The sequence below is a fragment of the Salmo salar genome, chromosome ssa02 (assembly GCF_905237065.1).
Source record: "Salmo salar chromosome ssa02, Ssal_v3.1, whole genome shotgun sequence".
Taxonomy (NCBI): domain Eukaryota; kingdom Metazoa; phylum Chordata; class Actinopteri; order Salmoniformes; family Salmonidae; genus Salmo; species Salmo salar.
This window is the reverse complement of record NC_059443.1, coordinates 38,347,699-38,373,888: the sequence shown is the minus strand read 5'-3', so window position 1 is coordinate 38,373,888 and position 26,190 is coordinate 38,347,699. Positions and strand designations below refer to the sequence as shown.

General features: G+C 44.2%; 1 protein-coding gene across 1 annotated transcript; it reads left to right on the top strand.

Annotated features, from left to right (window-relative positions):
* The first annotated feature begins 1,577 nt into the window (after positions 1 to 1,577).
* On the top strand, positions 1,578 to 26,190 carry LOC106582601 (pleckstrin homology-like domain family B member 3). Its single transcript, XM_014165836.2, has 15 exons — positions 1,578 to 2,214; positions 10,816 to 10,964; positions 11,214 to 11,324; positions 11,615 to 11,752; positions 12,120 to 12,248; positions 13,307 to 13,489; positions 14,647 to 14,757; positions 16,240 to 16,341; positions 16,493 to 16,580; positions 17,257 to 17,446; positions 19,396 to 19,483; positions 20,630 to 20,779; positions 21,090 to 21,297; positions 24,482 to 24,567; positions 24,736 to 26,190. The coding sequence occupies exons 2-15, from the start codon at positions 10,818 to 10,820 to the stop codon at positions 24,868 to 24,870; spliced, it is 1,866 nt and encodes a 621-aa protein (XP_014021311.1). The 5' UTR covers positions 1,578 to 2,214; positions 10,816 to 10,817; the 3' UTR covers positions 24,871 to 26,190.

Sequence of the window (26,190 nt, the reverse complement as noted above, 5' to 3'; positions counted from 1 at the left end):
TGACCCAAGGCTCGTATTTCTGTGTGTTATTATGTTATAGTTAAGTGAATGATTTGATAGAGCAGTCTGAGCGATGGTAGGCACCAGCAGGCTTGTAAGCATTCATTCAAACAGCACTTTCGTGCGTTTTGCCAGCAGCTCTTCGCTGTGCTTCAAGCATTGCGCTGTTTATGACTTCAAGCCTATCAACCCCCAAGATGAGGCTGGTGTAACCCATGTGAAATGGCTAGCTAGTTAGCGGGGTGCGCGTTAATAGAGTTTCAAACGTCACTCGCTCTGAGACTTGGAGTAGTTGTTCCCCTTCCTCTACATGGGTAACGCTGCTTCGAGGGTGGCTGTTGTCGATGTGTTCCTGGTTCGAGCCCAGGTAGGAGCGAGGAGAGGGACGGAAGCTATACTGTTACACTGGCAATACTAAAGTGCCTATAAGAACATCCAATAGTCAAAGGTATATGAAATACAAATGGTACAGAGAGAAATAGTCCTATAATTCCTATAATAACTACAACTTAAAACGTCTTAGCTGGGAATATTGAAGACTCATGTTAAAAGGAACCACCAGCTTTCATATGTTCTCATGTTCTGAGCAAGGAACTTAAACGTTAGCTTTCTTACATGGCACATATTGCACTTTTACTTTCTTCTCCAACACTTTGTTTTTGCATTATTTAAACCAAATTGAACATGTTTCATTATTTATTTGAGGCTAAATTGATTTTATTGATGTATTATATTAAGTTAAAATAAGTGTTCATTGAGTATTGTTGTAATTGTCATTATTACAATTTTTTTTTTTAAATAGTCCGATTAATCGGTATCGGCTTTTTTGGTCCTCCAATAATCGCTATCGGTATCGGCGTTGAAAAAGCATAATCGTCCGACCTCTAGTTTGGATTGCATTGAAAGACACCTGGCACACCCATGTGTGAAATGACTGACATTTTTGGTTTCTAATGTAACCTTTGGATGGAAATAGAGATGATGTATTCAAAGTGAAAAAAAGAACTAGAAGTCTGAAGAAAAGATTACATTGTGTTGTTGTCACATACATGTTCACACCACTTCATCTGCCAGCTGTCGGTCACCGCTGGAGACAAACAGAACATCCGCATTAGGCAACTCTTCTCTCATCTACCTACTGACAGACACGCCTGCATTCATTGTTTTGAAATGCACAGGGTGTAACCAGTGTTGCCATCACACCTAAGCTATGTTTTATTGTTTTATTTTAAACCTTTTTTTACATAAGCAAAAACATACACAGACAAAAACAATTGGCACAGTTTCGCCTGTGGGAAAAAATACCTATTCTTTGACATTGTTGTGCTTTTTTTCAAGTCCGCAGCTGTTCTTTCACCCAGTCTGTACCCTGCCCCTTCCATCTGCTCTCTCTTTTACCCCTTTCACTCTTTCTTTGCCCACTCACGCACTACTACCCACCCTGACTGCAGGCATTCTCTCTCACCCTGTCCACATGCCCCTGTTTAGGGGAAGACTGAGGGAATAACCTATCAGCTCAGTGAGACAGAACTGTTAAGGGGGCAGGGGCCGATAAAGGCCATTGGATATAGTAAAGAGAGTGGAGAGATTTACGTGGCAGCTATTGACGCTTTCCAATGGCCCTTGGCTTTGACAGCGACACAAGACCACCCGCGAGGTGTGTTGTTGGCAGGGTGCCAAGCCAAACTGCTTTTGCGTTAGCCTATAGCGAGCCTATAACGAGGGCATTACAAAGTCATGTCGTCGCGGGAAATCCCAGAATAGAGTTCTCATTTCGGTGCGGAGCCCCCTCACAAATAGACCACAGAAACCGTATAGTCAGTGACGCGCTCAGTCGCGTTTTCACACTAACTTTGTGTCTGTCAGTGTGTCCGCCTCACATGCATTCCGTTTCACATGTTGACGACGACAGCTCACTGTGATCTGTCATTTATACTGGGATTGATATGAAAGGATTGAATCAAACCAGAAAGAGAGAGGAGAACATAGACACCAAAGGTCTTCAGATGGGATATGACAGCCAACAGAAACTCTGAAAGTTCTCTGGATATAGTTGAAATGATTGAAAGCGAAAGCGCGCTCCCCGTCTAAACCCATCACTTCGTTATTTAGTCACTCTGTTTTTACTAGCGTCTATTTTCTTCAAATTCAAGAACAACAATATACATTCCCCACAACAAGAACACTTTTGAAGAGAAAGCAACATATTCTCAGGTAAGGCATGAGTTCTTTGTTTCTGTTCTGGGTCGCTGTAGTTTGATACATTGTAGCTGGTGAATGATCGCGATTTGATAACACTAGGATTCTTATTATTCCACAGTAGCTACCTACAGTGTTAATTATCTACTGAAAGTGGTCGTCTGTTTATAAATGGACTTCATTGGTGTCATGAGAAGGGATGATGTCACTTTGAACTTGACATAGCATGTAAATAAATGGAACACAGAATCTCTATTATGTTTACAGAAAGCCAGTAGGCTACTGTAGGCTACTTTCTAAACTATTTATATAAATAAAATATAGGCCTATGCCATTTATATAAATGGACTATATTAAATAATACAGCTATCATTAGTCTATTAGTTCACACTAAGCCAAAAAGCCTACTTTTAAAAAAACTATGCAAATTGTGTACATACCATAAGTTAAAGAACAACTCTTTGGGGGGTTTATTCGTTTTTAAAATGTCAGAATGCCTGGTTTTATGATGACCAACATCCAGATTCTATGACAACCTTGTATTTGATTACCCAGTATTTGGGACTTTGCGCTTGAGCATAAGTAGTTAGATGGGCTGAAAATGTCCCCAGGCCTATAGCTTTTCAATGTGTCATTTTCACTGTGAAACGATGAGAGGACCATATCTGGTTTTCATTCAGACATGTTTTTCTTAATGTCCCAAACCTCCTTTCCCAGGGCATTGTTTTCCTCAGTTTATGTGAACTCACATTTTGTTTACCCGACTCTTCTGATATCTGTTGTTTATCATTGTTTATCATTTCCACCGGCGCATAGTGTAAACAAAGGGGGGAGTATAGGATGACGCTGACATAGGTGGAGAGAAAAGATTGCCTGGGAGGGTTGCCGTCAGGGGAGTCCAGAGCACATATCTATCTTCTGTCTTCAATCTCTCCTTGTATCTTTTTCTCGCACGCCCTTTTTTTTGGCTGCACTTGTACGAACAGCTCTATAGCTGGGACCTAGCCTGTCATTAATGGGTCGTTATTTCGCTGACCTCAGAACGGAGGGATTTGCTCAGCCCAGTGGAATCTCTGCTAATGTTGTTGAACTAGCAAATATTCAAAGTCTGTGTAATTAGTGGTGTCTTCGGACCATTCCAGTCCGTTTTGCAGTGTTGTAATATGCACAAGTCACGTTTGCATGAATTATTCTATTCATGCAGTGGTATCATAGTGTGATAATCTACTTTATTGGAGAAACAATTAGGCCTATAGGGTAACTTACTTGCTAATGAACTTACAGGAAATACAACGAATCATCTTCCCTAACAATCAATGATCCTAGCTTGTATTTTAATCTTCAACCCTTTGGTCCCCTATAAACAAAAACAATTTTTATTCCCCAACAGAAGCCAGTTGGCCCAGCTACAGTATCATTCTAGGAGTCTAACAATAGGCCTATCTGCCCTCACACCTAGATGACAGTTAGTCATGATATCTCACCTCTCATCTGACAGACAGACAGACACCACACAGAGCTGTCCAGCCTGGGTTGTATTCATTAGGTACCAAACAGAAAAATACGGACTGAAATGGGGAGGGACTTCCTGGAATTATCCAATAAGAAACGCTCGTGCCCTAATGAATATGACCCTGGTTCCTCTCACCTGCTCTTCCTGCTCAGGCCCCTGTGTGATAATGACAGTTTCCTCTCTCAGCCCATAGCCGTCCATAGGCTATAGTGGTATACAGGGGGACTATCTCAGTGGGCTCTGTCATACAGCTCAGACTGGTCACCAGGTATTCCTGGGAACCTGATGTGTCAGGACACAGTGGGGTGATGACAGCTTCCTGATAGCCCTCCATAGACTACTGTAGCCCTCCATATACCACCGAAGCATTGCTAAGTGGGCTCTGAGGTCATACAGCTGAGACTGGTATGGTCACTTCCTACTGGGCGTACACTGGTTAAATCAACGTTGTTTCCACATCATTTCAATGAATTTACGTTGAACCAACGTGGAATAGTTGTTGAATTGACGTCTGTGCCCAGTAGGTAGGGTCCAAAATGGCACCATATCCCCTATACTTTTGACCAGGGAATAGGGTGTCATTTCTGATATACACAAATGTATCATGGCGCCGGAGAGGATGGCTACCATTTTATTGGCTCTTAACCAACCGTGCTATTTTATTTTTAAAAATTCCGCATTGTTTATAACTTATTTTCTACATAATGTTGCTGCTACCATCTCTTATGACCTAAAAGAGCTTCTGGACATCAGAACAGCGATTACTCACCTTGAATTGGACAAATAATTTTTCTTTAATGAGTCGGACGAGAGGGATTTACTCCAAACACCTGAACAGACCCTCATCCCTGTCATTCGCAGGAGAAAGAGAGAGAGAGATTTTGCAGAAGGACATCGGGTTTCCTTGATCAGGCGACGAGTGGCTAATCTGCCTTTGCCATCCGTACTATTAGCCAATGCACAATCGCTGGAAAATAAATGGGACAAACTAAAAGCACGTATATCCTACCAACGGGACATTAAAAACAGAGTCGTGGCTGAACGACGACATGAATAACATACAGCTGGCGGGTTATACACTGTTCTGGCAGGACAGAACAGCAGCCTCTGGTAAGACAAGGGGTTGTGGTCTATGTATATTTGTAAACAACAGCTGGTGCATGATATCTAAGGAAGTCTTGAGGTTTTGCTCGCCTGAGGTAGAGTATCTCATGATTAAGTAGACCACACTATCTACCTAGAGAGTTTTCATCTGTACTTTTTGTAGCTGTCTACATACAGTTGAAGTCGGAAGTTTACATACACTTAAGTTGGAGTCATTAAAACTTTTTTTAACCACTCCACAAATTTCTTGTTAATAAACTATAGTTTTGGCAAGTTGGTTAGGACATCTACTTTGTGCATGACACAAGTCATTTTTCCAACAATTGTTCACAGACAGATTATTTCACTTATAATTCAGTGTATCACAATTCCAGTGGGTCAGAAATTTACATACACTAAGTTGACTGTGCCTTTAAACAGCTTGGAAAATTCCAGAAAATGATGTCAAATGTCATCATTTGAGTCAATTGGAGGATGTGAAATGATGTCAAATGTCATCATTTCAGTCAATTGGAGGTGTACCTGTGGATGTATTTCAAGGCCTACCTTCAAACCCAGTGCCTCTTTGCTTGACATCATGGGAAAATCAAAAGAAATCAGCCAAGACCTCAGAAAAAAATTGTAGACCTCCACAAGTCTGGTTCATCCTTGGGAGTAATTTCCTAACGCCTGAAGGTACCATGTTCATCTGTAAAAAACAATAGTACGCAAGTATAAACACCATGGGACCACGCAGCCGTCATACCGCTCAGGAAGAAGACGCGTTCTGTCTCCTAGAGTTGAACATACTTTGGTGCGAAAAGTGCAAATCAATCCCAGAACAACAGCAAAGGACCTTGTGAAGATGCTGGAGGAAACAGGTTCAAAAGTATCTATATCCACAGTAAAACGAGTCCTATATCGACATAACCTGAAAGGCCACTCATAAAAAGCCAGACTATGGTTTGCAACTGCACATGGGGACAAAGATGACTTTTTGGAGAAATGTCCTCTGGTCTGATGAAACAAAAATATAACTGTTTGGCCATAATTATTGTTATGTTTGGAAGATAAAGGGGGAGGCTTGCAAGCCGAAGAACACCATCACAACCGTGAAGCACGGGGGGTGGCAGCATCATGTTGTGGGGGTGCTTTGCTGCAGGAGGGACTGGTGCAATTATGTGGATATATTGAAGCAACATCTCAAGACATCAGTCAGGAAGTTAAATTTTGGTCGCAAATGGGTCTTCCAAATGAACAATGACCCCAAGCATACTTCCAAAGTTGTGGCAGAACGGCTTAAGGACAACAAAGTCAAGGTATTGGAGTGGCCATCACAATGCCCTGACCTCAATCCCATAAAATTTGTGGGCAGAACTGAAAAAGTGTGTGCGAGCAAGGAAGCCTACAAACCTGACTCAGTTACACCAGCTCTGTCAGGAGGAATGGGCCAAAATTCACCCAACTCATTGTGGGAAACTTGTGGAAGGCTAACCGAAACGTTTGACCCAAGTTAAACAATTTAAAGGCAATGCTACCAAATGCTAATTGAGTATATGTAAACTTCTGACCCACTGGGAATGTGATGAAATAAATAAAAGCTGAAGTAAATCATTTTGGATGCATCCTAGGTATTCCATGGCACCTGATCTGTCAGATGTCACAATGTGCTCATGGCTAACAGGTCAGGTGGGGGTTGGATAGTTCAGCTGTAATCCTCTGGAGAGTACTAGAGACCTGAGCAATACAGTACCTGTAGTCTATGGAAATGCCCTTTATTGTTACTGATGAAAATGTCTTTCATTGTTACAGTTGACCGCTATTGACATTGTGTGCTAGCCCATTGTGAGGCTGGCAGACTAGACACTAGACAGACTAGTGGGTTTGAATGGAGCACAGACTCGTCATAATCAGTATGTTGATTACATACTTCTCCCTCAATATGCATACACAGATGACAGTAAGTTTCTTTTTTGAAGTCTTCTGGACTCAACGAAGAGAGACACTTTAGCTACTTGAACTGCTAGTGGGTTATGTATATGACATTGTAACACCTGATGCCTTTCTTGAGGATAGTGCAGCAAAGTGCTCACCAATGCAGAAAAGACAGGTGTTTTTATGTTTCTCAGGTGAGAGCAGCTCTTGCTCAATATCAGCCAGACAAAGGTTAAAGGCACAGTCCATACATTTGATTTTCACCCTGAAATGCTCTGGAGGACTGAGGGGGGACGTGTTTGCTAGTGTACCCTTCTTAAAAAAAACAAAGAATAAGACAAATATGACCAAACATGTACAAAGAATATACTTATACTTATTGGTGTAAATGTGTTTGTTTGTTTGTGTTTATACTTGGTCTGGCCACCAGGGACAGAAAGAATGTGGACTGTCCCTTTAATTGAATGGCAGGCCCAGGTCAACCCCAAGCAGGGCAGTTGTTCGAGTGTTGTGTGTATAACATGTTTCCCTGGTGCCCTTGCGTTGAGCCCATAGTGAAAACAAACCCTCTGTCCTCTTCAGATAGACAAGGATGATAGGCCAACACATGAGCGGTGTCACCCAGTAAGGGGGTTGATGAGGATTCCGTCAGCTGAAGTTTAACTGGATCCAAACCTGACCTCAAGTGGTCAAAGGAGATAGAGGAAGAACATTGGCTCACACACACACACACACACACACACACACACACACACACACACACACACACACACACACACACACACACACACACACACACACACACACACACACACACACACACACACACACACACAAATCAGTATCCAATAATTGCCCCTCAGCGATGAATAAAGTTGATTGAATTGAATCGAATCCCAGTCCTGTAATCCTGTCAACACAGGTGGGTCAAGAGTGAACGGACTTCCACTTCTTTAGATATGGATGCATATTACCAACTGCAGTGAGAGGGAGGAGGGACTGGTATGAATGAACTCCGATTGTGTACTCTTTTTCTCTTTCTCTATTTCTGTGTGTTTGTGTGTTGGTAGTAAGGATTGTGTAATCTAAATATTGTGGAATCCTTGCTTCTGATCAATCACTGTTGAGAGAGCGTGTATGTTCTTGTGTGTGTAATGTGTGTGTGTACTAGTTGTATGACGCTTCAACTGTTGCTGGTTATTGCTGAGTCGAGGGGGAAGATTAGCACTGCAGTGTGAAAGATTGAGTGAGTCCTCTGACCTCGGACTTGAGGGTAATGCATTGTGTCACCTCCGGATAGGACAGTAGTTGTATAACACACTCTAGAGCTGGGGCTATAAACTGAAAATGATCCACACGACCATGCTGATATTGTTCATTACGATAAGTAGCCTATACTAGAGAAATGTGAAGTTGTTAATGGGACACGTGATGGCTACAGCCATCGAGCTAGTAGTAGTAGTTTAAAGGGTCATACAAAAACAACTGGTGCACATTGTTAGAAACGGATCAATCTATTTATCGGTATCGCATCAGTTCAGGAAATGTAGCGCAACTGGATCGCCCAGCTTTAATCCACTCACTCACTCACTCACTCACTCACTCACTCACTCACTCACTCACTCACTCACTCACTCACTCACTCACTCACTCACTCACTCACTCACTCACTCACTCACTCACTCACTCACTCACTCACTCACTCACTCACTCCTTGGGACTGCCTCTGATTCTTCCACTCTCTTATCGCTCCTGCCACTCCTCTGCAATCAAGACCTATTTTCAGCACATTAACACACAAATGTTCAGCTTCCTCTTCCTCTCTATCATACCTTTGCCCTTTCCCCTTAATTATGTCCCTTTCTACTCGCTTTCTTTTCCATCCTTTTAAGTTAGTCTCTTTGTGTTCCCTCCCTCCCTCCCTCCCTCCCTCCCTCCCTCCCTCCCTCCCTCCCTCCCTCCCTCCCTCCCTCCCTCCCTCCCTCCCTCCCTCCCTCCCTCCCTCCCTCCCTCCCTCCCTCCCTATCTTTTCTCTGTATTGTTGTCCATGGGCCCTGGTAAAAAGTAGGGAATAGGGTGCCATTACAGACTCAACCCTGGTGTGTTTGTTTAGCCTTTGTTTGTTGCTTTTGAATAACATCTGTGTTGACATGAAATAATGGACTTTACTCCTGTGTGACTCTCTCTCCAACACTACAGTCTCTCTTACTGTTGATAGTGTATCTCAGCCGGATAATGCAAACGTCTGTTTGGGTCATATGGATGTGAGTCAGTCTTGGTTTAAACAAAGATTTCTCCTCACCATTATTCACTCTAATTTTGCCCTCTTCCCAAAGCACGACCTCCATATGGTATCCATTACATGTCATATCTGGAATGGAAGTAATAATAACTAATAACTTCACCATATGGAATTTGGCATACGGTATTACTTTGTCAAATATTTATGTGTAATTATGGGTATTGATGAATGGTAGCCATCCTCTTCAACATGCGTGCATCCATACACACACACACACACACACACACACACACACACACACACACACACACACACACACACACACACACACACACACACACACACACACACACACACACACACACACACACACACACACACACACACAATTAAAAACACAGTATCTACATAATTCCTGCATGCAACCATGCACTATTCTTCTATAAACAACATAGTATTGTGTGTCCTGTGTACAGCTCTGTGAAGTTATATACCACACACTCGGACTGTTTTCCATCTCCTCACTGGAAATATGACACTGGCCTCTGACATTTTAGAACCCACTTCCTCCCCCCTCTCCCCTCTCCCCCCACTCGTCTCCTCTCCTCCTCCACTCTCTGTCCCTCTCTCTCTCCCTCCTCTGTCTGTCTCTGTGTCAGTGTGCCAGTCTGTGTTTAGAAGCCCTCACTCATATCATAGTTGTATATTTATCTCCATGCCTCCACTACTCCAGGCCCCATCGCCTAATAAGGCCTGTGCAGGGAGAGAGAGAGAGAGAGAGAGAGCAGGAGGAGAGGAGCGAGAAAGGGAGAGAGAAGAGAGGAGTTCAGGGAGACGGAATGAGAGGAGTAGAGAGGGGAAAAAGATAGGGTGGGAAAGGTTTGGACAATGGGAATCCAGACTATTTTCCCACGTGTGTGTGTGTGCATCTATGTGAGTGTGTATGTGTGTACTCAGTTGCTGCCTGTGAGTGTGTGCACTCGGTTTGCTCGGTCGTTACTTCATATTTGCTGCTATTTTACTACTGCTTACACTTGTATGAGCAACTGACATAAAGACATTAAATAACCTAGTTATTGCTGAGAATTCTCCATCCAAGACCTCAGCAGTGATGCATATCGTTCATAATGTGGCTTTGTGTTGTGAGCAGTGTATAGTACTATGTACAGTGTATTCAACTTCAAAGGTGAATCCCCTTATTTCTATGTATATCTGTGTATGGTTATTGTAAGACCACATCATTGCACTGACTCAAATTTGTGTGCCATGCTTCCCCACAATGCACTTCAAAAGCTGGGAGGTGAATCGGCATTGTTTACTGTACAGTACCCTTTGTCCATACAGCAAAAGCCTTGTGCTAACAGTCCTTGTTCTGAAATACCACCCAAACCACCTTCTCACATCCTGCGTTCTCTCCTCTCTTTCACTATCGCTTTTTCCAGGGTGTTTTCTCCAGTAACAGCTTTTCTGGAAGTCAGGGGGATATTCTGCTTTAAAGTGCTTAGTGCTGCTGACACACTGGTGTACTGCTCATAGTATCACTTCTGTGAACTGTCACCTGGTTAATTTAGCTCTTAACTAAGCAGTGTATTAAATTGCCACTATATTCAGGGTCCTTGCCATCCGGGATCCTTGGGACGTTCCAACTCTGACGATACCCCGTTGAAGTTCACATTTAAAATTGGCAAGGTAAGGGTTAAGGTTAGGGTGCTGGTCAAGGTTAAGGGTAGGGACGTCCAAGGATCCCGGATAGCACTAACCCTATTCCGTCAAGTCATGTTAACAAAGGCCTCCTATACAGTACCACTCATCATCCCACCTCCCATCTCTTTCTATCCTACAGAAATGCCCCTCCACAATATGGACCCCCCGAGGAGCCGATGGGAGCAGGGCTTGCGGCCGCCGTGGGTCGCCCGATTGGCTGGAGGGCAAAGCCCCGCCTCTTCAGGGGTGGAGTCAGACACAGAGAGCAGCAGCACAGAGAGCGAGAGGGTAAGGAGGAGTGGGTCTCACGTTAACTAGCGTCAGGCGGTCGGTTGTTTACACTGGTAATGTGGTCAGAGTCAGATGCTGCTATCCAAAGCGACTCAACGTTCACATCAGTGTATGTGTCCAACGCTGGAATTGAACCGGTAACTTTGGAGTCATCGCACTCTAACCAACTGAGCCATCGGAATGACTTTTAGATCCAGGTTGAATAGTCTCTTTTCAATCGTCTGTGTGTCTCTCGCTACCTCTCAGTCTCCAGCCAAACGTTCAGAGGCGCGGTCACCGAGGATCCTACCGTTGCCCTCCATGCTGCAACAGCGAATCACAGAGATCGACCAGCAGAGGGAGGAGCTAAAGATAGAGGTCAGACACTGATGGATTAATGAATGAACAAGTTAAACCCTCAAGGGCCTGATTGTGTCTCATATCTAACAATTTTAATGGAGAGTGGTGGCTGTTCAGTAAATGTATCTGATGAAGTCTCATTCTGGATCTGTTCACAACAAACCAACTCCTTTTTTCTAATGTCTCCTTCAAAGACACATTCTGCATTCTTCATTGGGGGACTAACATCTCTCTCTCTCTCTCTCTCTCTCTCTCTCTCTCTCTCTCTCTCTCTCTCTCTCTCTCTCTCTCTCTGTCTGCCACTCCAGCTGCAGCTGGAGATAGCCCTGTTGGAGGGCGAGCTGCAGGAGGAGAGGAACGAGCTGCGCAGGCACACTCTGTATCTACAGACACTGCAGGAGGAAGGCGGGCAGGAGGAGACACACAGACAGACGGACAGACAGAAGGTCAGTGGTGCTGTACACACAAGGAGCATAAGGAGCAAGGCAGACGCAGACAGACTGACGGACGGTTAGCGGTGCACAGACAGAGCTCCATTCAATACCATCCAAAGCATCCTGTCTTCAGGCGGTATGTTTGAATCTCACGGTTTGGGACCGGAGGTTGATATGGCCTGTACATGAGTAGCTATAGCAGTGAGGTAGACACTGAGTCACTTCATGTGACACTATAGGCCTCAGCGATGTGATAGTGGAATGAGTTGACAAACAGATGGATCTTTATATAAAGGGATGACTGTTCCCTCTCTCATCCCTCATCCTCCTCTTTTCGCTCTCTCTCACTCTCTCTCTCTCTCTCTCTCTCTCTCTGTAGGAGCGAGCCAGTCTGGAGGTGGAGAGGGCCCGGGTTGAGGAGCTGAGGAGTAGGTTGGAGGAGAAGGAGACACTGATCCCCAGTCAGCCAGAGGGCCAGAGAGAGCAGCTACTGATCCAACTACAACAGGTGATTTACTGATCCAGGAACAGTCCACTGACTGGGGTGGTATTCATTAAGGCACGCAATGTTTTAAAACGTTTTGCAAAACAAAAAGAAAAAGAGCGCTTCTTAAGTCCAGGTTGTCCCTACCTGTTTCACTCCGTTTTCTTCCGTTTGGTACCTTATCAATAGTACCCAGCTAACTGATTTCATGCCTTGCCACTAGACAGCGTGCAAAAGAGAATGCACTGCATCTTCTACCTGTTTGTCTGTCTAGATGTAGTTAGGGTAGTTCACAGGTAGCCTAGCAGAGTGACATCATCTGCCCTGAGACCTGAAGTGAAGTCAACTTTGTGCAGTGGAGAGCTAGCTTTTGGTCTATATACAGTTGAATTCAGGTGCTAGTGACAGCATGGTCTCACACTGCCTCTGGTTAGAACTCATTTCACATCATGTGTTCTAATTCTTGCCTCTCTCGTCATTGTTATAAAGGATTGCATGTTCTTTCTTGTCGGCGGTACTAGTTATCTTTGTAATACCTCTTCTACCTGATAGGTCAAAGTGTCATAGAGGTATCTGAGACAGACATGCAGGCAGGCAGACAAAGGGTTCATTGTGCATTTTGGCAGTGACACTGACATGGCGTGTCATTCTGATGCCAGTGGATGTGTCCCACATGGCACCCTATTCCCTATATAGTGCACAACTTTTAACAAGAGGCCAATGGGGCCTGGTCAAAAGTAGTGTACTATATTGAGAATAGGATGGCCTTTGGGACACAAGCTTGAGACCTACGACTTGGTTTAATGGTCTTGAATGGAGTGGTCCGACCAGTTGTTTTTTGGTTTAGTGTCCTAAGCCACAGGCTCTTTCTGTACTAATCAATAGCTTTCTTCCATTTTCTGTCTGTTCCTATCCTTCTGCATCTTTCTTTCATCACTTTCTCTCTCTCTCTGCATCCCTCCATCACACTCTCTTTTTCCCTCCATCTCTCTCTGTTCCATCTCTCTTTCCCTCCATCTCTCTCTCTCCCTCCATCCCGCTCTCTTTCTCTCTTTCCCTCCATCCCTCTCTCTCTCTTCCAGGAGAAAGAGACGGTGGAAGCAGCCGGCCGCGTGTTTGAGGACTGGGAATTCCGTGTCCTGGAGAGCGAGGCCGGAGTAGAGGAGGAGGAGAGAGAAGGAAAGATAGAAGGGAAGGAGAGAGGGAACGAGGAAGATAAGGAGAAGGAGATCTCATGCCAAAAGCATGCTGTCAACTCAGCGCAGGTAAGCCAGGGTCAACAAATAAGAAGACGACAACATTTCAGAGAATCTCGCAGCTCCAAGCTGGTTCTACTAGTTTGGTTAGAAGCTTATCCCGCACCACAGACTCTCTCTAAATGTCCCCCCCCCCCCCCCACGGTAGTCACTCTCTGTTTGGAAACGGCTCCTCACAAGTACCCCCCTTCCCCCCATCCTCCTCTTCTTAAACTGAGACATGAGCGTGAACTCTCCCTTCTCCTCACACTCTACAGTATCACCCTCCACTGTCACATGACTGCACAAACAAGTTAGGCAATTGCATCAGAGGCCACTTTGGGAGGGAGGGAGGGAGGGAGGGAGGGAGGGAGGGAGGGAGGGAGGGAGGGAGGGAGGGAGGGAGGGAGGGAGGGAGGGAGGAAAGTGGAGAAAGATGTATAGATGAAGGGAGAGCTGGTCAATTGAGGAAATGTAGGAGGAAAGGAGAGGGACTAAAATTAGAGAATGGAGAGAGATGGGAAAAGGGGTATGGTGAGAGTGGTGGGGAGGGATTGAAGGATAAAAGGAAGGATTGTATCGTGAGGGAGCGAGAAGAAAGAAAGAGGATAAACTTAGGATATCATGTGATGAGGTGGAAAAGTGGGAGAATAGAGAGAGAGAGAGAGATGAAACAAGTGATAGTGATGAAAAGAGGGGAGGAGAGAGAGAGAGAGAGTGGGAGAGAGTTGATTCAGCTGCACTGTGGCCTTGCTTGGGTTGACAGCTCATCTCTATACCCCCCCTCTCTCTCTCTCTCTCTGTCTCTCTCTTTATCTCCTCCTCTCTGACATATTAACTGTGCTGAGCTGACATCACTAATTCTTTATTCCCTGTCATCTCTCACTCCTCTCCTCTGTCATTCATCCCTCATCTCCTCTTGTAACTCAAATGGATGTTAGAAGTTGTGCCATTGAACACACCTAGAGTAACTGACTATTGACATAGGTCATGAGACATAACAGATAAGATACTGTGCACATTTAAAACAACAACTCTATAATGCTAACAACAACAACACCATCTGTCTAACACGCCACTGGACATACAGTACATGAATTACAGGAGACAGAATCCTGCGATGTTTAGTATTAAGTGTCTGATATTTCATTTGTCGATTTCTTTTCTTTATTCATTGATTTCTTCAGGAGCGAGTCCAGCAGCTTGAGAAGCAGTTGAAGGAGATGGAGCGAGAGAAGGATAGAGAGATGAATGCCTTCAAGAAGGAGAGGAAAGAATTGCTCCACACCACTCAAAGGGTAATAAAGGGAACAGAGACAGATGATGAGCAAATGTCATAACTTTAACTTAATTTATTTATTATTTATCAGGGAAATAATGATTATGTCTTATATTCCCGGTGGTTCAAGTATGATAAATATGATACATTCAATGATTGTCCCTGCCTGTGCCATCAAACCCCTGCAACTTATCCAGAACACTGCAGCCCGCCTAGTTTTCAACCTTCCCAAGTTCTCTCATGTCACCCTACTGATCTACTGATAGCTACTTTATTGAGGAAAAATGTACTTTCTATGCCTGTGATATGTGGTTGTACCACCTAGCTATCTTAAGATGAATGCACAAACTGCGTATGCTAAATGACTACAATGTAAAATGTAAATTAAGTGCTTGGATGCTAGAATGTCCATTGTTGTCAGTGTTTTTAATCCATATTCATAATGGTTGTCTGAAGCGCCAAAGTGTGTGATTTGTCAACTCCCTGCTTGGACAGTGATATGGTTTGTTGTTGAACCAATGACATGCCTTTGATTAGAATTATGACAGGGCGAGTTGAAAAGGGGGAGGAGACTAGTTAGAGATAGGGAAAGAGCACAACTGAGCATAGAGAGTGAGCGAGAGAGAGAGAGAGGCATGACTGAAGAAAGAGAGGGAGGGAGGGAAGAAACAGGGAAGAGAAAAGCAGAACAGGGGAGGGTGGCTGTGAGGGAGAGAGAGAGTGAAGATAAGCTGAGAGAATTTAAAAGCGTCGCAACAACACCGGTAAGTGGAGAGACACGACAAATCAAATATGCATGCTTCAAGTGTCTTTAGAATGGGTTAATCAGAAATGGGATTTAATACAGGCTAAGTGTGTCAGTTAATACTAGGACGAGGGAGGGAGTGAGGGAGGGAGTGGCAGATAGGGGGAGAAAGGAGGGACACAATGTGTTTCTGAACAACTGTGTCTGAATACAATAAGACTTTGTATGACATGCTAGGGTAGTCATGGATAGTAGTCACTAATGAGAAGAGATGGAAGTGTTTTTGGCAGAGAGAAATTGATTTCGTTGCTCATCCAGACACGAGAGAGCGAGAGAGAGAGACTGAGACGGGTTAACAGAGAATGCGTACCGCATCCGAATTGCTTATGTGTCTGTGAGTCAGGGAGAAGGGGTGGGAGGGAAACCGAGATATGGTGAGAGGGAGATCATTTTTAACTCATTAGGGTGGTTCCTGAGAGCTGGCATGCGGTTTCCATTCTCAGTGAGTTGCAGAATGTCTTTTACTACCTGTTACACTCCTACTATGTCATTTCATTATGTGTCATGGATGTTGACACAACCGTCTTAGTGTGTTGTGTGGTCATCCAGGCCTTATGACTGACGGTCTGTCCTACCTAACTGACATGTCTAGGTTATAACAACAACATTCAGTTGTCTATGTTTTCACTCTCCTCTTCACGGCTGAGTTTATGCCATAACCGGTTATATAACGGTCATACTCCCATCTCTTATCAGGTCTTGAAAGAGAAGAAGCCACTCGCTGATTGGTCCAACATCCCCAGCTCGGTCCCTTGCATGATGTCACTCTCGCCGCTGACCATTCACAAATCACCTCAGGTATGTTGCTGGGCCGTTACCATTGACACGGATCATGTTTTCCAGTTGTATGTGACACATACTGTACATAAACACTGATTTGATTCACTTGTTGTTTTTCTCCCAGTAATGTACCGAAACACGAACTCACAGTGTTATTCCCTAACTTCAGGAACAAGCCAAAGAATCCGCCAGTTTACCCCGGAGACGGAGCTCGCACCGCAACAATAAGCTCGCCGATAGGCCGGTCTCGGCGCAAGGTGAGCTATGATGGGTGTTTAATTATGAATTCCTTTGTGTTTTTCATTTGCTTTACCTCAGAGCATTTGTACATATTTGCTTTCTCTTTGATCCTCTGTCTTTTTGTTTAGTTCTACCCCATCTCTCTCTCGCTCTCTCTCTCTGCTTCTCTCTTTCTCTCTCTGTCTCTCCCTCTCTCCTTCTCTCTCTCTCCGTCTGTCTCACTCTCTCTCTGTCTTTCTCTCTGCTTGTCTCTCCATCTCTTTCTCTCTCTCTGCTTCTCTCTCTTTCGCCATCTCTTTCTCTTACTCTGCCTTTTCAGTTTCTGCTAAGGCGTGTCAGTAGCAGATGTAGCTGTGTGTTATTACCATGCCGTGAGCAGGATATAGCTGTATGAACTGGATGAGCCAGTGGGGCTACTAGTCTATGGCTGTTCTTTAGAAATTCTGTTCAGTTTTTTTGCTCAGCTGCTGCCTAAATCCCATTTCCACGATCTCTCTCTAACCCACTGTGTTTGTGTGTGTGCGCTGTCATCCATTCTCTCCCTCTATTTTCTCTCCTCTGCTCTCTCCATTCTCTCCCCCTTTCTCATGCTCGCCTTACCCTGTCTCTTATATAATATAATACGTGCTATGTGTGCTGTTTTTGTGTCCCTTCCTCTTTCTCTCTCTCTCTATCTCTCCATCTCTTTCACAGGGCTGGTGAGAATGGTACCTGACAGTCCGAGCCCAGAGCGCTTCACTTCCCCTCTCCCCTCCCACCGGCACAGCAACGGGCACAGCAACGGGCACAGCAACGGGCACAGCAACGGGCTCAGACCTGAGCCCAGCAATGGCAGTGATCTCCTCACCCCCTGTAGCAGTGCTAGTAGCTCCCGTGCTGCCAGGTGAGTGGAGGGGGAAAAAAAACGTCTAATATCACAACGTTTAAAGGAACATGTTAGTGTGATTGTAAGTGAATAAGAGGAGGTATCTGATTGGCTGTCAGGAGGAGAGGGAAGGGATGAGTTGTCTGTGGAAGATTGATTGAGTGATTGGGTCAGAGTTGATGTGAGGTGGAGTGTGATAGACCGGACAGGTGAGTTTTCTAGGTGTGTGTGAGTGAAATATAAATGCTGCTCTCAGTCTGTGTGGGCGTGTGTGCATGTGTCTGTATGCTTGTACGTATGCGTCTCTGACGACAATAATGACAATACAGTGAGGGAAAAAAGTATTTGATCCCCTGCTGATTTTATACGTTTGCCCACTGACAAAGAAATGATCAGTCTATAATTTTAATGGTAGGTTTATTTGAACAGTGAGAGACAGAATAACAACAACAAAAAATCCAGAAATACGCATGTCAAAAATGTTATAAATTGATTTGGATTTTAATGAGGGAAATAAGTATTTGACCCCTCTGCAAAACATGACTTAGTACTTGGTGGCAAAACCCTTGTTGGCAATCACAGAGGTCAGACGTTTCTTGTAGTTGGCCACCAGGTTTGCACACATCTCAGGAGGGATTTTGTCCCACTCCTCTTTGCAGATCTTCTCCAAGTCATTAAGGTTTCGAGGCGGACGTTTGGCAACTCGAACCTTCAGCTCCCTCCACAGATTTTCTATGGGATTAAGGACTGGAGACTGGCTAGGCCACTCCAGGACCTTAATGTGCTTCTTCTTGAGCCACTCCTTTGTTGCCTTGGCCGTGTGTTTTGGGTCATTGTCATGCTGGAATACCCATCCACGACCCATTTTCAATGCCCTGGCTGAGGGAAGGAGGTTCTCACCCAAGATTTGACGGTACATGGCCCCGTCCATCGTCCCTTTGATGCGGTGAAGTTGTCCTGTCCCCTTAGCAGAAAAACACCCCCAAAGCATAATGTTTCCACCTCCATGTTTGACGGTGGGGATGGTGTTCTTGGGGTCATAGGCAGCATTCCTCCTCCAAACACTGCGAGTTGAGTTGATGCCAAAGAGCTCCATTTTGGTCTCATCTGACCACAACACTTTCACCCAGTTATCCTCTGAATCATTCAGATGTTCATTGGAAAACTTCAGACGGGCATGTATATGCTTTCTTGAGCAGGGGGACCTTGCGGGCGCTGCAGGATTTCAGTCCTTCACGGCGTAGTGTGTTACCAATTGTTTTCTTGGTGACTATGGTCCCAGCTGCCTTGAAATCATTGACACGATCCTCCCGTGTAGTTCTGGGCTGATTCCTCACTGTTCTCATGATCATTGCAACTCCATGAGGTGAGATCTTGCATGGAGCCCCAGGCCGAGGGAGATTGACAGTTCTTTTGTGTTTCTTCCATTTGCGAATAATCGCACCAACTGTTGTCACCTTCTCACCAAGCTACTTGGCGATGGTCTTGTAGCTCATTCGAGCCTTGTGTAGGTCTACAATCTTGTCCCTGACATCCTTGGAGAGCTCTTTGGTCTTGGCCATGGTGGAGAGTTTGGAATCTGATTGATTGATTGCTTCTGTGGACAGGTATCTTTTATACAGGTAACAAGCTGAGATTAGGAGCACTCCCTTTAAGTGTGCTCCTAATCTCAGCTCGATACCTGTATAAAAGACACCTGGGAGCCAGAAATCTTTCTGATTGAGAGGGGGTCAAATACATATTTCCCTCATTAAAATGCAAATCAATTTATAACATTTTTTACATGCGTTTTTCTAGATTTTTTTGGTTGTTATTCTGTCTCTCACTGTTCAAATAAACCTACCATTAAAATTATAGACTGATCATTTCTTTGTCAGTGGGCAAACGTACAAAATCAGCAGGGGATCAAATACTTTTTTCCCTCACTGTAACTGCTGACGTGTATGTATTTTTCCTTCCCTCTCCAGCCCAAGTCTGGGACTGTTAAACCTGGTGGAGATTGAGAGGAGACTGAGGGAGGCCAAGGCAGAGAGAGAGAGGCTTCTCAAAGAGAGGGTGAGTCAACACCACTAACATCCCTAATCACTTCAGACACACAGCTTGCCGGGTCATATTCATTAGGGCACACCGTAACAAAACATTTAAAAACAGTTTGTTTATTATTGGATGATGATTAACCCTGTTGTGTGACCACTGACTGATTACCGTACATGATTAACATGGCCACCAGAAGAAAAAACACTGTGAAATGGAAGAACACTAAATAGAAAACGAACATACACTCTCCTATGTATTTATTAGAAGCTAAGAACTTGTTTTATGAGGCGTCAGTACAGAATGTCACCTTTTATTTTAGAGTATTTTCATACATATCTGTTTTACCGTTTAGAATTGAATGCACTTTATTTGTCTAGTGCCCCCATTTTTAAGGTGTCTTAAGTATTTGGACAAATTCACTTATAGTGTATTTAATGTAGTCAAAAGTTTAGTATTTGGTCCAATATTCCTAGCACACAATGATTACATCAAGATTGTGACTCTACAAACTTGTTGGATGCATTTGCAGTTTGTTTTGGTTAGGTTTCGGATTATGTTGTGCTCATTAGAATGGTGTCATTTTGCACTCACTTTTATTGTAAATAAGGATAGAATATGTTTCTGACCACTTCTACATTAATGTGGATGCTACCATGATTACGGATAATCATGAATGAATCGTGAATAATTATGAATGAGAAAGTTAGATGCACAAGGATCATGCCCCCAAAACATGCTAACCTTTTAAGGGAATTTGTCCAAATACTTATGACACCTTCAAATGGGGGGATAGATACATAAAGTGCTTTCATTTCTAAATGGTAAAACAGATTTGTATGAAAATACCCTCAAATAAAAGGTGACATTCTGTACTCATATAAAAATATAATCTCAAATCCAAAATGCTGGAGTATAGAGCCAAATTAAGTTTTAGCTTCACTGTCCAAATAAATACGTAGTATGCCTCAGTCTAGATATTGTACTTCATCTTAATCCCCCTGTTGTCAATAAAAGTATGCCTCTTTCTAAAAAAGAAAAAATAATTGAAGAAGGTCTTTGAAGGGAGTCACCTTCTCCTCCAATATGATTGATAAGAACACGAGGAGATAGGATGCAAGGATGCACAGAAAGGATAATTGAGATAGAGCCTGTGTGTTGATCCAGGAGGAAAGGAGGCAGGTGGTGGTGGAGGAGAGGAGGCAGAGAGAGCTGGAGGGCCGAGGAGCAGCAGAACCATTAAAGTCCCAGAGCAGGCTAGTCCCTGACCCAGAGGAGAAGCCAAAAACCATCAGTCCTGTCCCCAGCTCCCCTGAGGTACGTCTGTCTGCTCTGGCTGGCTGGTTGGCCATCAACTCTGTCTGTCTGTCTGGTTGCTGTCTGTCTGTCTGTCTGTCTGTCTGTCTGTCTGTCTGTCTGTCTGTCTGTCTGTCTGTCTGTCTGTCTGTGTGCTCTATAGCGTTATAGATCCTTTCTCCAACCTCTCCTTTTCACCTGCTTATTGCTCTCTCTCTCTCTCAATCTGTCTTTCTTTCTGTCTCCTTCGCACTAACCTTGTGATGTTGGTCTGTTTTATTTGGCATATTTATTGTGAAATTATATACATTGTACTCATTATTCTTCTCAGCGCTCCCTACCTCTCTTCCTCTCTGCAAACTTTGACCTGCGGGCCCACGTGGAGACGCTGGGTCACGGGGTGGCGGGGTGCATGGGCCTGCGTATGTCCCCGCGCCGCTGTGCCGGCTTCTTGACCAAGCGTGGCGGGCGGGTCAAGACCTGGAGGAGGAGGTGGTTCCTCTTCGATATGGATCACAGGCGGCTAGCCTACTACACAGGTGATGGGGCTGAGAGAGAGACTGCGTGTGTGTGGACGTTGGTGTGTATAAGCCTAAATGCTAGGGCTGTTGCGGTGACCCTATTACCGCCACACCGGCAGTCATGAGTCATGACCGCAGTAAAATTCCACCTGACCGTTGAGTCACGGTAATCTCCTGTTATGCACTCTGGACATGCTTTGGTAGTACCCAACTTGCTAATGACCATCAGGTCCTAATGGCCTGGTACTCAGGGCTATATTGTCCCTCTAACCACTCTGACATCAATGCAAATGCCATCGAAAATCACATCAAACACTTATCAAAACAGCATCATGCTTTTAAAACTAACCTCACTGTGATGATCAATTTGAAGAAGGAAGTTCAACAGCAGTTTGAAACAGTGTAAAACATGGTCATTGTAGTTGTTCTTTCAAAACCTAACACAAGGAAATGGACAGCTTTCTAAGGTGATAATTAGTTAAAAACATCCATAGGCATATTATAGTTTATTCATCAAAATCAAATTAAACTTTCTTTTTCACATGCGACGAATACAAATTGTGTAGACCTTACCGTGAAATGCTTACTTACAAGGCCGTAACCAAGAGTGCAGTTCAAGAAAGAGTTAAGAAAATATTTACCAAATTAACTAAAGTCAAAAATAATCAAAAGTAACACAATAAAATAACAATAATGAGGTTACAGGGTGTACCGGTACCGAGACAATGTGCAGGGATACAGGTTAGTCGAGGTAATTTGTACATGTAGGTAGGGGTGAAGTGACTATGCATAGACAATAAACAGCAAGCAGCAGCAGTGTAAAAAAACAAATGGAGAGGGGGGGGGGGCTGTCAATGTAAATAATCCGGTGGCCATTTGATTAATTGTTCAGCAGTTTGATGGCTTGGGGGTAGAAGCTGTTAAGGAGCCTTTTGGTCCTAGACTTGGTGCTCCGGTACCGGTACCGTAGCAGAGAAAACAGTCTGACTTGATTGACTGGTGTCTTTGAAAAATGTGTGGGCTTTCCTCTGACACCGCCTAGTATATAGGTCCTAGATGGCAGGAAGCTTGGCCCCAGTGATGTACTGGGCCGTACGCACTACCCTCTGTAGCACCTTACGGCCAGATGCCGAACAGTTAACATACCAGGCAGTGATGCAACCAGTCAGGATCCTCTCGATGGTGCAGCTGTAGAACTTTTTGAGGATCTGGGGACCCATGACAAATATTTTCAGTCTCCTGAGGGGGAAAATATATTGCCATGCCATCTTCACAACTGTCTTGATGTGCTTGGACAATTTTAGATTGTAGGTGATGTGGTCACCAAGGAACTTGAAGCTCTCAACCTGCTCCACTACAACCCCATTGATGAGTATGGGGGCGTGCTCGGTCCTCCTTTTCTTGTAGTCCACAATCATCTCCTTTGTCTTGATCACGTTGAGGGAGTAGTTGTTGTCCTGGCACCCCACGTCCAAGTCTCTGATCTCCTCCCTATCGTCGTTGTCGGTGATCAGGCCTACCACTGTTGTGTCATCGGCAAACTTAATGATGGTGTTGGAGTCATGCCTGGCCATGCAGTCATGAGTGAACAAGGGAGTACAGAAGGGGGCTGAGCACGCACCCCTGAGGGGCCCCCATGTTGAGGATCAGCGTGGCGGATGTGTTGTTACTTACCCTTACCACCTTAGGGCGGCCCGTCAGGAAGTCCAGGATCCAGGTGCAGAGGAGTTTAGTCCCAGGGTCCTTAGCTTAGTGATACGCTTTGAGGGCACTATGGTGTTGAATGCTGAACTGTAGTCAACGAATAGCATTCTCACATAGCTGTTCCTTTTGTCCAGGTGTGAAAGGGCAGTGTGGAGTGCAGTAGAGATTGCATCATCTGTGGATCTGTTGGGGCGGTATGCAAATTTGGGTGGGTCTAGGGTTCCTTGGATAAGGATGTTGATGTGAGCCATGACCAGCCTTTCAAAGCACTTCATGGCTACAGACGTGAGTGATACGGGTCGGTAGTCATTTAGGCAGGTTACCTTAGTGTTCTTGGGCATAGGGACTATGGTGACCTGCTTGAAACATGTTGGTGTTACAGACTCAGACAGGGAGAGGTTGAAAATGTCAGAGAAGACACTTGCCAGTTGGTCAGCGCATGCTTGGAGTACACGTCCTGGTAATCCGTCTGGCCCTGCGGCCTTGTGAATATTGACCTGTTTAAAGGTCTTACTCACATCAGATACGTCGAGCGTGATCACACAGTCGCCCGGAACAGCTGATGCTCTCATGCATGCTTCAGTGTTACTTGCCTTGAAGCGAGCATAGAAGTTATTTAGCTTGTCTGGTAGGCTTGTGTCACTGGGCAGCCTGCGGCTGTGCTTCCCAACTAAAGTTGCTAAATAACTCTGAATCTAGCATAAATGATCACTTTTACGCTCAACTTAGCCACTTCATATGCCCACTCGCTCCGGAATGGGAAAAATATCCTTTCTATTTTATTCAGATAAGTTCAATTATATTCTTCTTACTATAAAATCATATAATATAAAATAATGGCATAAGACTTAGAAGCATATCTTGTCAGCTAAATGAACAAGCCTAAATCCCATGGCCCTCAAACTCAAGTCAGTGCCACTGCATTTGTTCATTGTTCTCCTCTAATTGGGACTGATTTAGACCTGGGACACCAGGTGTGTGCAATTAATTATCAGGTAGAACAGAAAACCAGCAGGCTCCGGACCTCGTAGGATAAGAGTTGAATATCCCTGGCCTATGACATTGAGCATAGCCAGATAACATACAGTATTATGTTATATAACATAATATAACATAATATAACAATATAACAACTCATATTCTGTTGTTCTGAAATATATTTTCTTCACATCATAATGTTTCTTTAGACCTGCCTAAAATCAATAATTGATTTATTGTGATGGTGTATATTCAATTGATTTATTATACTTTTTTAAATGTAGATGTTGCAAAGGCCTCGCATCAGTGGCTTGTATGCATGGAGGCCTGGAGATGCTAAACGTGTTTATGTTAATTGCCGGTCAATTACTGTGAGACTGGCAGTCTTTTGCATGACAATAACCAGCTGACAAAATGTAATGACCACAACCCTACTAAATGCCTATGTGATTTGTGTCTGTCTCTCTCTCTCTCTTTCTTTCTCTCGTTCTCCCTCTTATTGACTATTGTTTACCTTCAGACTGTGATGAGAGGAAGCTAAAGGGGGTGATCTACTTCCAGGCTATAGAGGAAGTCTACTATGACCACCTGCGCACAGCCACTTCAGTGAGTCCTCATATACAATATTTTATCACCATAGAGAGGGAACAATGTGCCCATGATATCCCCACAACTGTTAAAGAGATGATCATTCATGCATTCAGTGCTTGAAACCAAATCCCAAGAATTATCGCTCTCCCACCAGTCATCTCACTCTCTCTCTCTCTCTCTCAGTCTCCGCGGCCCAGCCTTACGTTCTGTGTGAAGACGTACGAGCGCCTCTTCTTCCTGGTGGCGCCCAGCGCCGAGGCCATGAGGATCTGGATGGACGTCATTGTCACAGCAACAGACGAGCACAGCCGCTACTGACCTTGACTTTACACCTGTCCCCTTTCCTGTGTTTGTCTGACCTACACCTTGGACTGAACCTCCATTCAGCTGGCTGACTTGGCTAACCTGGCTACAGTTTCAGCAGTTGACATTATGTTGGGCAAACTGCAATTTTCAACCTCCACCCTCTGGACCCAGCTAGGCTGCCATTTTGCTGCCTGAACTTTACGTCATATGAGTGGTGGAGGTGAGGAGTGATGAGCTGAACATAATGTTCAGGAAAGCTCTTCCTGAAGGAACCGACATTTGATTCTGGATAGTGTCTTAGGAGCTTTGATGACATGGGACTGAGTGGCAGACTGTTACAGGTTCTGTGTGGAACAAGAGACGTTTAGAGGATGGAGGAGGGACAAGGCCATGGGAATATAAAGACGTGGACGTGCAAGCTCGAGTAACCATTGGCGATCTTAGAGTCAGTGCCAACCATGATATACTGACAGACAAACCTTTGATGTCTTTTTATTAGTCTCAAATCAGGATTTAATGGTTGCTGTCTCTCTAGCAGCTGTGTTTGAGCTCCCTCTTGTGGCCAGACTGAAGAATTGAAGTACTACAGCTTCCATTGAAATATACAGGTAGCTGCCAAAATAACGGAAACACCAGCATAGTGTGTCTTAATAGGTCGTTGGGCCACCACAAGCAAGAACAGCTTCAATGCACCTTGGCATGGATTCTACAATGGTCTGGAATTTTATTGGTGGGATGCGACACCATTCTCCCATAAGAAATTTGATAATTTTGTGTTTTGTTGATCGTGGAAAACACTGTCTCAGGCGCCGCTCCAGAATCTCTCATAAGTGTTCAATTGGCTTGAGATCTGGTGACTGGGTTGGCCATGGCATATGGCTTTACGTCGTATTAATGCTCATCAAACCATTCAGTGACCACTCGTGCCCTGTGGATGGGGGCATTGTCATCCTATGGTGGCATAGCCATGGTAGACAAAATAATAGCCAAAATTATGGCCTGCTCAGCATTTTTATACATGACCCTAAGCATGATGGGATATCAATTGTTTCATTAACTCAGGAAGCACCTGCTTTCAATATACTTTGTATCCCTCATTAACTCAAGTGTTTCCATTCTTTTGGCAGTAACCTGTACATGTATGTCTGTATTGAACATTTGTATATTTTTCATCTGTCAAAAGGGCTGTTCAGAGTCAATCAAAACACTGACCGATCGTTCAGTTCTCAAAATGGATTGTTTTTTTTTGTTTTTTTTTACAATATCAACACAGAAATACTATATGCTTATAAATATGTATTATTATTATGATCATTAAAGGTTATTCATACA